Source organism: Stegodyphus dumicola, chromosome 9 (assembly GCF_044657685.1).
Source record: "Stegodyphus dumicola isolate Sdum_Otavi_A_Nest chromosome 9, ASM4465768v1".
In the NCBI taxonomy this organism is placed as follows: Eukaryota; Metazoa; Arthropoda; class Arachnida; order Araneae; family Eresidae; genus Stegodyphus; species Stegodyphus dumicola.
The window spans coordinates 156,330,798-156,343,372 of record NC_140776.1 but is presented as its reverse complement, the minus strand read 5'-3'; the positions used below and the strand labels follow the sequence as shown (position 1 = coordinate 156,343,372).

Genomic DNA, 12,575 nt, shown 5'->3' with positions numbered 1-12,575 from the left:
ATTAATTCCACGTAAGATCTCATTTTCCTTTTTGCTAAGATTAGAACCCAAAGATTTATTGTTCTTTCCTCAAATCATCGCCCCTATAGAGAAAGCCTTTAAATTCTCCAAAATTTCGGAAACGCAGAAGGATACAATCCGCCACCTAATTACTCATTACGTTAATTTTAACAATACATCTTTGGGTTCTAATCTTAGCAAAAAGGAAAATGAGATCTTACGTGGAATTAATTCTGATACTAATATCATTATCTCTAAAGCTGATAAGGGCGGACAGATCGTTGTTATGGACAAACACACATATATTACTGGAGTCTCTAAATTGATAAATGAAGGCCCATACTGCTCGATTCCTAAAGATCCTTCAACTTCGGACCTCATGAAAGTAAAAAGTGCTATTAAATCTTCCCACATTCTGCCAACTCAGTTGAAGAAATCACTTATTCCGCCTATTACTAATTGCGCTAGACTTTATGCTCTTCCAAAAGTCCACAAAACCGGTATTCCTTTTCGACCAATTGTTTCCAACATAGGCACTGCTTCATATCCTTTGGCCAAATATTTAGTTTCCAGATTTTCTCCTCTACTTGATAACAATATTCACACTGTAAAAAATTCTGTTGAAGTCATTGATAAACTTAAAAATATTTCCCCACTTCGTTCCATTATGGTTTCATTTGATGTCAAATCATTGTTTACCAATGTTCCGGTCGAAGGAGCACTAAATTGTCTTGAAACTAGGCTTCGGGAATTTCACTTCACACATACTGAAATTAATGAGTTGGTTTCGCTTACTAAAGTTTCTCTAAGTCAAACCCAACTTAAGTAAACTTGACCAAAATGCATATTTTCGTCAAGTTGAAGGATTGGCTATGGGTAATCCTCTCAGTCCGGTACTTGCTGACATTTATATGCACTATTTTGAGATGAAATTATTTGATAAATTATCTTTTCGTCTTTGGATTCGGTATGTTGACGACACTTTCGCACTTTTTGACGGTTATAAAGAGGATTTATCCGAGATTCTATCTATTATGAATTCAATTGATCCAGCCATCCAATTCACTCTTGAAATTGAATCCAACAATTCCCTCCCCTTCCTCGATATTCTTATAATCCGCAATGAAACCGATTTTAGCACCAGTGTGTACCGTAAACCCTTTGCAGTTTGTTTACCACCCCATGCCAAGTCATGCCACCCTGTTAAGCAAAAAATGGCTTCTTTTTACTATTATGTTTTCCGCGCGCTAAAAGTTTGTTCCTCTGAATCTTTGCTTACCAATGAACTTAATTATTTGAGAGCAGTTGCGATTGACCGTGGATTTTCTCCCGTGATTATTGATAAAGCCGTCAAAAAATTTTCATATTCCCATCAAAGAAGACATTCCACTGTTAGAAATAATATCAATGACATTGTCGTGCTTCCATTTTATCCTTCTGTTAGCTATAAAATTGCACGGATTCTCCAGAAATTCAATTTTCAAGTCGGTTTCTCCCCTATTAATAAAATTCACCCTTCGATTCTAAAAGATTGCGTTTCTGTCTTGAATTCTTGGGGAATTTATAGTATATCATGTCAGTGTGGTTTAAGATATATTGGCCAAACAAAAAGAGCGTTGAAGTTTCGTATCAAGGAACATGAATCTTATGTCAAAAAAGGGGAAATTAACAAGTCTTCAATAGCGTATCATAGCTGGACTTTTAACCATAATTTTGATTTTGGGTCTGCAAAAATCATCCAAAAGGCTTCTTCCATAGGCGAATTGGATTTTCTTGAGGCTTTTCACATTCACAAAGATTTAGAAAGTTTAGTTAATGATTTGAAGTCCAATCCAGTCCTTCCTAATGCCTTTAAAATTCTACTGTCTTAATTCAATTATTTTTGCCGATAGATGGCGTTACCTCCTCGCACTTGGTACTACCAGAGGGTATAAAAATCCGTTCAGTGGTTGCTTTCCATTATTTGAAGTTCAGATTTTGAGCGTAATGTGCATTTGCCCCTCGCTCCCTATTTTAACTTCGCTAATATTTCTTTATACTTGATCAGACAGCCTGGCTCAGTAAAAGTAGGCGGCCAGTGCAACTCTGATTAAAAATCTAGTTATAACCACGTGCAGTGCTGATAAGCACCACGTGTTTCTGTGATTCCTATTTTCTTCTTTCTATGTATTTCTTTCTCCTGATGAGGAGGGACCTTTAGCTGCCCTCGAAATCGATTGAGTGTTTCATTATACCTACGCTAAATATAAGGTTGTTTTTTTTACGATTTTGATCAATTCCTACTTATTTATTCCGGTTTATCGGAACTAAAGATATATTGTTTTTATTAAATATGACTTACAAACAAGGACCGTTTATTAGGAATTTTCTCGTTCTGTAAAAATTAATTTTATAACAACTTATAAACAATAGTATATGCCTGTGATAAATGGGGTTGTAATATTTAACAAAAATAAGTGGCAACAGTAATACAGAGTTCTAAAGATTTTTAAAGTGTATGTAATTAAAGAATCGTAGTTTTATAGAGTTGGATGAAGCGGATGTAATGCCCCATTATGTAGCAAAAATTATCTCCATATTTCTATGTTAATGTGACAATAATATTTGTTTAAAATATAACCCTTTAAAATGTCCCTTGCTTATTAAAATAAATAACTCTAGATCATGAAGTAATATATCTAGGACGAAACCTCTTCGCAGCAGGCCAAGCATATGTCGCCTTCACTTGAATCGTGTGAAATTATTAGATGGAATATTAATTGAAGATCTGGACTGTTCGAAACTCACTCATTCCTTGCAGTAATGAGAAATTATAGACCACCATCAGCTTCATAAATTAGAAACGAAAAAATTTTAATAATGTTAATAAAAAGTAACTAAAATAAAAGTTTTCTTTGTTGATCTAAGTAGTAATTGACTTTAATTTTTTTTTAATATTACTTGTTGAATGTTGTGAACAAGAATTGGGCGCTTTGAAAGCTATGAACGTTTACTTAAAAACACCAGATGTTAACAGTGATTCTAATAATAGAATTTTTAGCAGCTAGTTTTTGTGATCGATTTTAATTCTTTGTTATTAAATTATTATTATATTCATTAATAATCTAGTAAAACTATGTACTGATTACCATCCTAACTTCACTGCTTAGAAGACAGTTTCAATCATTCTATTTAAGGCAGTTTTAGAGCTAATTTACAATCTTATTTAGTAGTTATATATCTCTTTAAAAGGCTGAATCTTTGAACAATGAAAATCACTTTAATGTTTTACTCTTATAATAATAATTTAGGAATTCAAAAATTAAAAAGTAATAAAATATAATGACGATTAAGAATTAACATAAATTTAAATGCTACTTCTCATGTGGCGTTTTAAGTATTGAAAATTTTACTTCATATTATACACAAGAATATGAAATATAAATAATTATTAAATTTCTTCTATCTGAGGAGCAATTTCTTATAAGAGTCTTTCATTACATTTTTTTTTTTTTTTTTTTTTTTGTTGAAAGTGATTGAAATGTTGATGACATTACATCTGTAAGAATATAATGAAAAATATACATTTATAAGTTTTGCAAGCTAAAATTTATCTAATAACATTAAACAACATTTATTGATACCTGCTGTAAAACTGAAAAATAATTTTAATTATAATTTTTTATTTTTATTTTTAAACCTTTACTAAGGTTTAAAATAATTTAATTATAATTAAAATAATTTTAATTATAATTTTTTATTTTTATTTTTAAACCTTTACTAAGGTTTAATCTTTGAAATCCTATTCTGTGTACAGAGTTTATGTCAAACATTCTTTTTACCGTTAAAACTTGAATTTGAACTACATAAAATAGACTAAATAAGTATAAAAATCTACAATTAATTAACATTTTGATTTGCAAAAATATAGACTTATTACTTTGTATTGGATACTGAAATAAGATATGTGGCCAATTTTAGGCGAGAAATTGAAATCACAAACTGTTAAAATGATAGTGTTCTAAATAAAAATTGAAGTGAATAACTTAATTATAATTTCAAATCAAATCATTTCAAATACACTGCCTTGGGCCAACACACATTTTGAATATAGCATAATCCGGTTAACTGCACCCTGAAATTGAACAAATCATTAAACTGTTCGAAACACTCAAAGAACATAAATTTAAACAATTTTTAATCTACTGCGAATCATGGTCATTTTTCGCCTGTAAATGATAAACATTTTCATACTTTTACCTACCACTTAGTTGGAGAAACACAATGATTATTAGTTTATTCACGAATGTCAATCAGACACAATACAAAATACAATTACTTTTTTCAATTATACATCATATATATAGTAGCTACTGCGTTATTAAATTTTAATGATATATAACCAAACTTTTCAAAAGACCGGCTTGTAACTCATCATTTCATAACTATTTTTAGATATTTATGTTATTAAAAGTAATTACTTTGATAAAGTGGCTTGTTCTTTTCTTGTTACATTTTGAAACAAATGCGCTCAATTCTTAAAGCTTTGTTATCCAGCAACATAAATGAATTTCTATTAACGATGGGTACAATTTGAGGCTTGCTAACTTTAAAAATGTTACATTTATACAGCTTATTTCTGTTTTAGCCAAGTAGGCTGGCATACGTTTCATAGTCCCAAAATGTAAAAAAGAGATAAGAAAGAAAAATAAAATACTTTGATTATTTAATAAAAAGAAAAGAAAATATTTTGTCACTTAGATTCATAACCCTCACGGATGAAGAAGATAAAGAAGTAATTCTTAAAGATCTACTCCTAAAATGATTATCAACTACATAAAAATTATAATTCCACTCTCTATAAAATAAAATAGTAATAAACTGTAACTCAGCCAAATGTTCTAACATCCAAACCTACATGGCCTCTCAAGGCGACCACTACCCGAAGATGACTTTTTCTGAAAGTCGCCAGTATTTCTCAGAGCATAATAAATATTGATTCTAAACATCACCTATCGAGAACGATCACTTTCTGTCGTTAGACCCAAATATTCTGGAAAAGTGATTAGATATTCATTTAGTGAGGGTATATCTGCATATCCTCAAAGAGTATACCGCTCTAGTTGAAATGAATATAAGAAACTGTCAGCTAAGATTTTTCTTTATTATTTATTTTGTTAAGTAAATGGCTACAACTCAGGACTTTCTTTTTGATCGTACCTTGTTTAAGCCTCAGTGCTGCTTTAGCCCTGCTTCATTTTACGCAGGGGTGATAGCGTAATACTGCCGGTACAGGTCAGTTCGACGCCAACATTTCGACGCCAGCGTTTCGACGCGTGGTCAATTCGACACGAGGTCATTTCGAGGTGGGGTCAGTTCGACGCCATACGTTTCGTATTTTTATTTATTTTTAGATTAAGTTTGCATCATCATTCAAATAAATTTGGTGTCACCATCATTTGGTGTTTCCCACACCACATTATGGGAATTCATAGATGGTCTCAGGCGTGTTCAAAAATAAATTCATCAATGTTATGAACAATTTATACGTGGAGATGCACCGCCGCACAAGCGGAATAGGTATCTGCGAGCTGATATGAGAATTAAAGTAATAGTTGAAGATTTTGAAAATCGAGAAATAATGGAATACATGAAAGGTGTGGCGCATCATTTTGCAATGGATTAGTATAATAACAGTTTTGTGATGTAATCTTATTTATCTGTAATTTAATTTATCTGTAATTATATTTGTCTGCAATATAATATAACTATTTTGTAACCATATATTTATTTACCATTTGTGTATTTTGCCTTTTTGATGCTGTTTTGTGAAATAAATAAATAAAAAACACCTCCCTCATGTCCGGGGGCCTTGACGTTGGCGAGGGGGCTTCTCACTAATCTGGGGCACAAAGAAAAATCTAGAACACTTTCACACATATACACACATATATTTATTTCAAATATGCATGCAAGCAATCGCTAATTCAATAAATAAAATCAGCCATATTACTTATTTATATTACTTTATATTTATTCTAAAAATAAATAAAAATACGAAAAAATATGGCGTCGAACTGCCCCTGTGTCGAAACGTACGGCGTCGAACCATTGGCGTCGAACCGTCGGCGTCGAAACAACCTGCTTCGTGATACTGCAGACTTATGCCCCTTCATAAATGCTCTGGGAAGATTGAAAGAACTATGTAATGAAGCTTGGTAACAGGGCACAGCTTCTGCTTCATCATATCATGAAACATGATATATATTGTTATTACATATTAATTAGATATAAAAGCTCTCGTAGAATGTTATAAACCTTCAGCTATTGAAGACTTCATTTGTTCCCCAATATATACAAGCGACATAAATACTGAGAGAAAATAAAAGCTCTTTCACAGATTCTGATCGGGATGTATTATTAATATTTACTCCATTGATAATAAAGTCAATCTCGGAATTATATTAGAAAGGCAGATTTATGTTTATTTTAACATACGCATATGAATTTTAATGCGATAAGATATTAACAAGTATGGAATTAGACCTCTGCAAAATTAAATTTCAGAACACAGAAATGCAGTGCTGGATAACAAAGCTTTTAAAACAGCTCAATAAGGTGTTCTGTTACATCAATGGAAATGACAATAAGGGCATTTACTCTTATACTTGACAATGTGTAAATCTTGCACTTTACACAAGGTTAGCAGGCAATCTGAAAACCTTAATATCACAGTTCTGTCACAAATGGCTAAAATATAATTAGATATCATCAGACCACTCGTGGACTGCTAGTGCATGTTTCGGTGACGGTTAGGGTTGGCTGGAGGATCACGTTCTTTCGCTGACTCTGGACAAGAGATGCTGGACTTTGGCTATGCCACTTTCTATGGAGGCTCGACCCACGAAGTCTACGTCAGAGGCAAGGGCAGTGGTGGCAATCGATGCTCTACGGGGTAACCGTGACCGGGTGTAAGGGGAGGGCTTCATAGTGTGGGTAAAGGGGCACACTTCCACAATTGGATCGTTGGTCCATAATTTCTAACCAAAAATAAAAACAAATTATAAAGCTCAAAGTCTACTTTCAGAATTGTCAAATTATGAAATAACTATCAAAAATTGCCAGTCATATAGAATTAAGTAATGCTAAAATGATATCAGTATTAAATCATATGAGGAAACATTTTAATAAAATAAGAAATAACCAACGGTTTGTTTAGTAAATATCCAACATTTCAGTTACATTTTTATTAAATTCCTACTTAACCATATGCGAGTTATGTGTTTTACTGGTTATCCGGGTATTCGAAAATATTATAATTCGGTGCTTAAAGAAGACATAAAACTTGTGAAATTTTAGTAACCAAATCACTGACTTTTTTTACGGCGAATCTCATTTCTAAGATTTGGCATGAAGTTAAAATACTTAAAGGTAAGTTTACGTCTAGAAAAAGAACTTATTCTTTATTTTGTACAAAGAGGAAATTTCTACCAACGAAAAAGTAGCAACATCAGACATTACTGAAATTGTTTACCGAAAGAGAAATGCAGGAGAATAGAGGGAGTGAGACAAGAACGATGAAAGATATAAACTCACGGTATTCGAAATTCAAAATTCGACTTAAAAATGCAAATTGTTTTTGAAGGAAACTGCATCGTATCCACGTTACACCTGGGGAAAATCACGAAAACGCCCATGTTTGGATGGAAGATTATTTATGTTTAAAATATTTATGTCGCCATTTTCCACAATGTGAGGAAACCTACATACATACATAGATACATACATACATACATAAATACATACATACATATATACATGTGATGTACCAGCTTTTGTATGGAATAAATAGATTGGTGAAGAAATATAGATGTAGTCGTAGCTTAAATTATCAGACGATAAGTTTAAAAAACAGGATCCATTTATTATTGGTCAGGAGAAATAGCAGTTACAAAAAATCATATCTCCGGAGAAAATAAAAAAGAACTACTAATAACTTTTTGTATGAAGGTTTACTGCATCGTTACATTAAAGAAAAGACCCCCGATATTCCTTTGCGAGTCCTTTTATAGCCTCTGGAAAGGCGGAGCTTCAAAGAAATGACGTCAGCCTCGTCAGCCATTCCAGTTCGCTTTAAATATCTCCAGAACATTCTATAATTGTACATGTAGAAAAAGCGGGAAAAACAACTTGACTACGGGGCTGTGAATTTAATTCCACGTACTTTTAAATAAGAGACCGTCGCCATTACAAATGAAAAGAACATACAGTTAGAATTTTAAGTGTATTCTTGATTATGGAATTTTATTATTACATACATATATACAGCCTCTTCATTATTTAATAGTAGAGAATGTTATAAAAATGCCACCATGAAAAAAAACTCAATCAACAATTATAGCAAGACGAAAAGACTGACAACGTGAAACTTTTACTGTTTTAACGAATTATTCTTTTTAAAAGTAACCTGTGTAAGTCCTATATTTAAAAGTACTCAAGAATTTATATCTTTTATCGTACTTGGGCATTAATTACAGTTTCACAAGGCTATCTTTGGATTGTCATTGTTTCGCTTTTATCTAAGTGGACTTCATTACTAAGCGAGGGATAACGGGGAGTGGAACTCTGGGTAATTGTTACTCATGAAATTGTAAAACGTCACGTGATAGTGAAAAGCAACTAGGTTTTGGGCATAAATTAATAATTAATTTTTATGATAATGCTGTAAACAGTATTTAAATCGTGGAAAGCAATTTATCTTAGAATAAGGAACTTAATAAGGCACACTATTCAGGGTAAGAGAAACAAGTATCATAATCCAAATCTTAATAATTGACTTTCATATGAATATTTATGCAAATCGATCTTGACCAGAACTATAATTCTTATAGAAATGTACAAAACTACTCACTCGAAGAAAAATCAAACATTTTCAATATGAAGAAAATCATTATTCATATTAAAACCAAAGAGCCTGGAATGGCTATGTAACGATACTTTGCCCTCAAGAAACCGGCACTTTTATGCAAATCCGTACACGCGTTCGCCAAGATAAAAATGTTTTTAGAAGTATCTTGGCATAAAAGTGCACTCATATTTATGATGGTCAGTATTTTTTAAAATCTTTTTAAGGTATTTTACATTAATTAATGTATATAACATGCCACAGTTAGTATTATGATTTGAGTTCTTTCTATAACTGCTCCTTTTCGTAATCCTCACCAGAATGCAAATCTTGTAATCTTTTGAATGTGTAGATTAGAGCTTTTGGCATCCGCATTCTGCTGTTATTTACTCTCTTCACTTCTGCTTAAAGTTATATTGTGGCTTTAGCGTATTGTTTGCCGATGTTTTAAAAACTCCACAGTAAAATTCTAAGATAGTTTAATTTATTTATATTATGCGTAGTCTTAAACTACATTATCTACGTTTGAATTTAACTTTTGTTATGCTAATTTGAATATCCTCAAGCAGTGGAAGTTTCGTCCGTAGCACAAGTGATGGCTGTTCTATTCAATATAAGACTAAATAAAAATTATTTTAACTTTCTTTAGTATTTTATGACTAGATTCAGACTCAACAGCAGCTCGCTATTAGTCTAATAGGGTATGCAGGACGTTTTTACAAATTTCCAGTTACAACAGTACCCTTTGAAGAAAGCAAACTTCATAAAGTGCCATCACCCTTTTACAAGCAAGGTTCTCATTTGCTTTTTAATCCCAGTATTAAATGAAACTCAGTTTATATAGCGCTAAGATATCTTTAAAAGATTGCTGCTTTATCGGGATAAGAGCACGCTATATACCGAGACACCTAAATTTCTGTCTGAGAACAGAATGCTAGACTTGGATAAATATACCGAGTACTTTTATGAGAGGTCATTATTATGCATCGATCGTAAAAGCCTGATTCAAGGCCTAAGAAATTTATTTCAACATATCTCTGTGTTGACAAGATTGTTCTGTAGCCACGGAGCAGGCCTCCGTCTCAGAAATCCATGCGGAATGATGCCTGCTTGGCGGAAGAATCTCAATGTAGGCCTAACAGACGTAGCTTTATTCGTTACCACTGAAGAGTTTCACGGTCAGGGTAAGTTATTTTTGCTTAGTCACCTTGCATAGGAATGCTACGATTATTCGTGAGGGGAATTACTTTTGACAATGATATGCTTTCGTGTTTGAATCACTAAACGAGTCAATAGTACAGGTGAAAATTGAGAGTCCAAAGTTCTAGGGAAATACCATCGTGCCTTTGTGGATATTTCCGTGGAATTGTTTCTAAAAATGGTGCACAGTGATCAGACGTTACTAAACAGTTATGCTATTATGCATTCCTTTCACATAACGTTGTTACTGTTACAACTTTTCATAGTATAGAGGGCGCTGTTGCGCCAAAAGAAATTTTCTGTGTGTTTACATTATGTAACTCGTTGCAATGCTGCTGTATTACCGTGATATATTTTGGTGCTTCCAATAAAATATAAACGAAAGTTATCGTCATCCATTTTGTACATCAAATCAAGATCATTAAATTACCACCGATGTTAACTAGTCGAAACGGAAGTAGCATTTGTATAAGAATTATCAAGTGTTGTACTCGCCTTTCGAATTTCGCATTCGTATCGTTAGTTTCTTCGTATCAGTTACTGTACATAAATTATATACATTATCAATGGCCTTTCCTTGAGGATACATGCCACAGTTAGTAACAAATTAATATGGATAGCCTCAGTAATACTTTAGGTTAAGACAGATACTAGAAGACTTAAACTAAGTATCTAAATACAGACATGTTTGAACATAATTGCGTAGTATAAGAACAATATATAGTATAAGAATACGCACATTCGATATAGTAGAAAATATAGGAAGACTTAACCAAGTATCTAAATACTGACTACCTATCACATACCATAGTTACTGTACATAAATTACAGGCATTATCAATGGCCTTTCCGTGGGATACTTTAGGTTAAGACAGATACTAGAAGACTTAAACTAAGTATCTAAATACAGACATGTTTGAACATAATTGCGTAGTATAAGAACAATACATAGTATAATAATACGCACATTCGATATACATAGTACAAAACATAGGAAGACTTAACCAAGTATCTAAATACTGACTACCTATGACATAACATGGTTACTGTACATAAATTACAGGCATTATCAATGGCCTTTCCATGGGATACATGCCACAGTTATTAACAAATTAATATGGATAGCTTCAGTAATACTTTAGGTGATAACAGATAATAGAAGACTTAAACTAAAAACAGACATGTTTAAACGGCTTGGCCGTTTCTTATATCAGATAAATGAGTTTCTGTTATGCTCGTTTGCAGCCAGAGGATAACCTGTTTTTGTTTGCTGTAGAAGCGAAATATTTATGCATTTGCAGTACAATACGTTTAATTTGAAATTCTAAATACGAGTGAATAGCATTACGAAATGTTATTAAAAATTCATTAGTTTCTTTTAAGTTATAAAATTGTCTTCTTAAAGAAAAATGGTTTCACACAACTCAATACTTCAGCGTGAAGAAAAATGAATTGCGTTGCTAATTTGAAAATGCTGTTTAAGTTAAACTTTTTGGAAACCGATACAGTTCTTCACGATAACTAAACAAATCTAAAAATAGCATATTCCTTGCTCATGGTTCTGTTTATAATTTCATACCGGAAGCGGCACAAATTTTCACTTGCTTCAGTTTATTTGTAGTGAAGAGCTTCCTCGTTTAAAATAATTGCAGAAGTAAGTTCCTTGATTGCTTAACTATGCGATGGCCGTTTTTCTTCAGACACAGATTTCTTTTTCTAAGGCTTCACGCATAAGAAGGATTCTTCAGCAAATTTATTTCAGATAATTTTTTATTTTTATTCATATAAACTTTTATCAATTTTTTCCATATTTAGTTAAAAAAGTTTAAATTATGTTAATTAATTATGAGCCGGAAAAACATACAAATAAGCCCTCAAGCCTTTAACTTTGCTCTAACCTATACATATTTAACTTTATTTAGTTATATAGCCAATGATGTGCAATTTGTTTTCTGGAAAAGTAAAAGAACTTCTACTTCAACTTTAATTATTAGCCAGTGTCTTTGTTTTAATTACTCAACGACAGGATGAGCCTTTTGGAAAAATTCTAATAGATTTTACGTCTCCTTTACTTAATTAATTTTTTCCACAAAATCCTTTCTTTTCCCTTCAAAGCTGTCTATAGCATTTTCATTTTAACATAATACAAATACACTCATGTCCATAAATTAAGGATAATTCGGAGTCACGCGGAAATCGAACTCTAAAATAAATATATCACCTGTAAAATCACTACACACATCTTCAAGAATCATATGCAAATTTCAGGAAGTAACAAGATGACACCGATGGTACGTCACAATGATGAGAGTGTAAGAGAGTGATATATAAGGAATACAGGCAAAGAAGTAAAATTGTTCGCAGGCGCTTTATAAGAATTTTAGTGCAATAACCGAATAGTTATGACACAAAGGACGCTTTTGGATGATTTTTTACGTGGTAGAATTATCGGCCGTCTGGAATGTGGGCGTACCCAACTGGAAGTATCAAC

The 12,575-nt window shown here is 32.3% G+C and overlaps 1 protein-coding gene across 1 annotated transcript in view; it reads right to left on the bottom strand.

The window, feature by feature from the left end:
* Window positions 1-3,481: 3,481 nt before the first annotated feature.
* The window catches only part of LOC118184628 (uncharacterized), an 888,058-nt gene continuing 878,964 nt past the window's right edge, over window positions 3,482-12,575 (bottom strand). Inside the window, exon 30 of the mRNA XM_085824262.1 lies at window positions 3,482-7,019. Coding sequence (XP_085680388.1) covers window positions 6,810-7,019 — 210 coding nt within the window. The 3' untranslated portion in view covers window positions 3,482-6,809. The remainder of the gene's footprint in view (window positions 7,020-12,575) is intronic.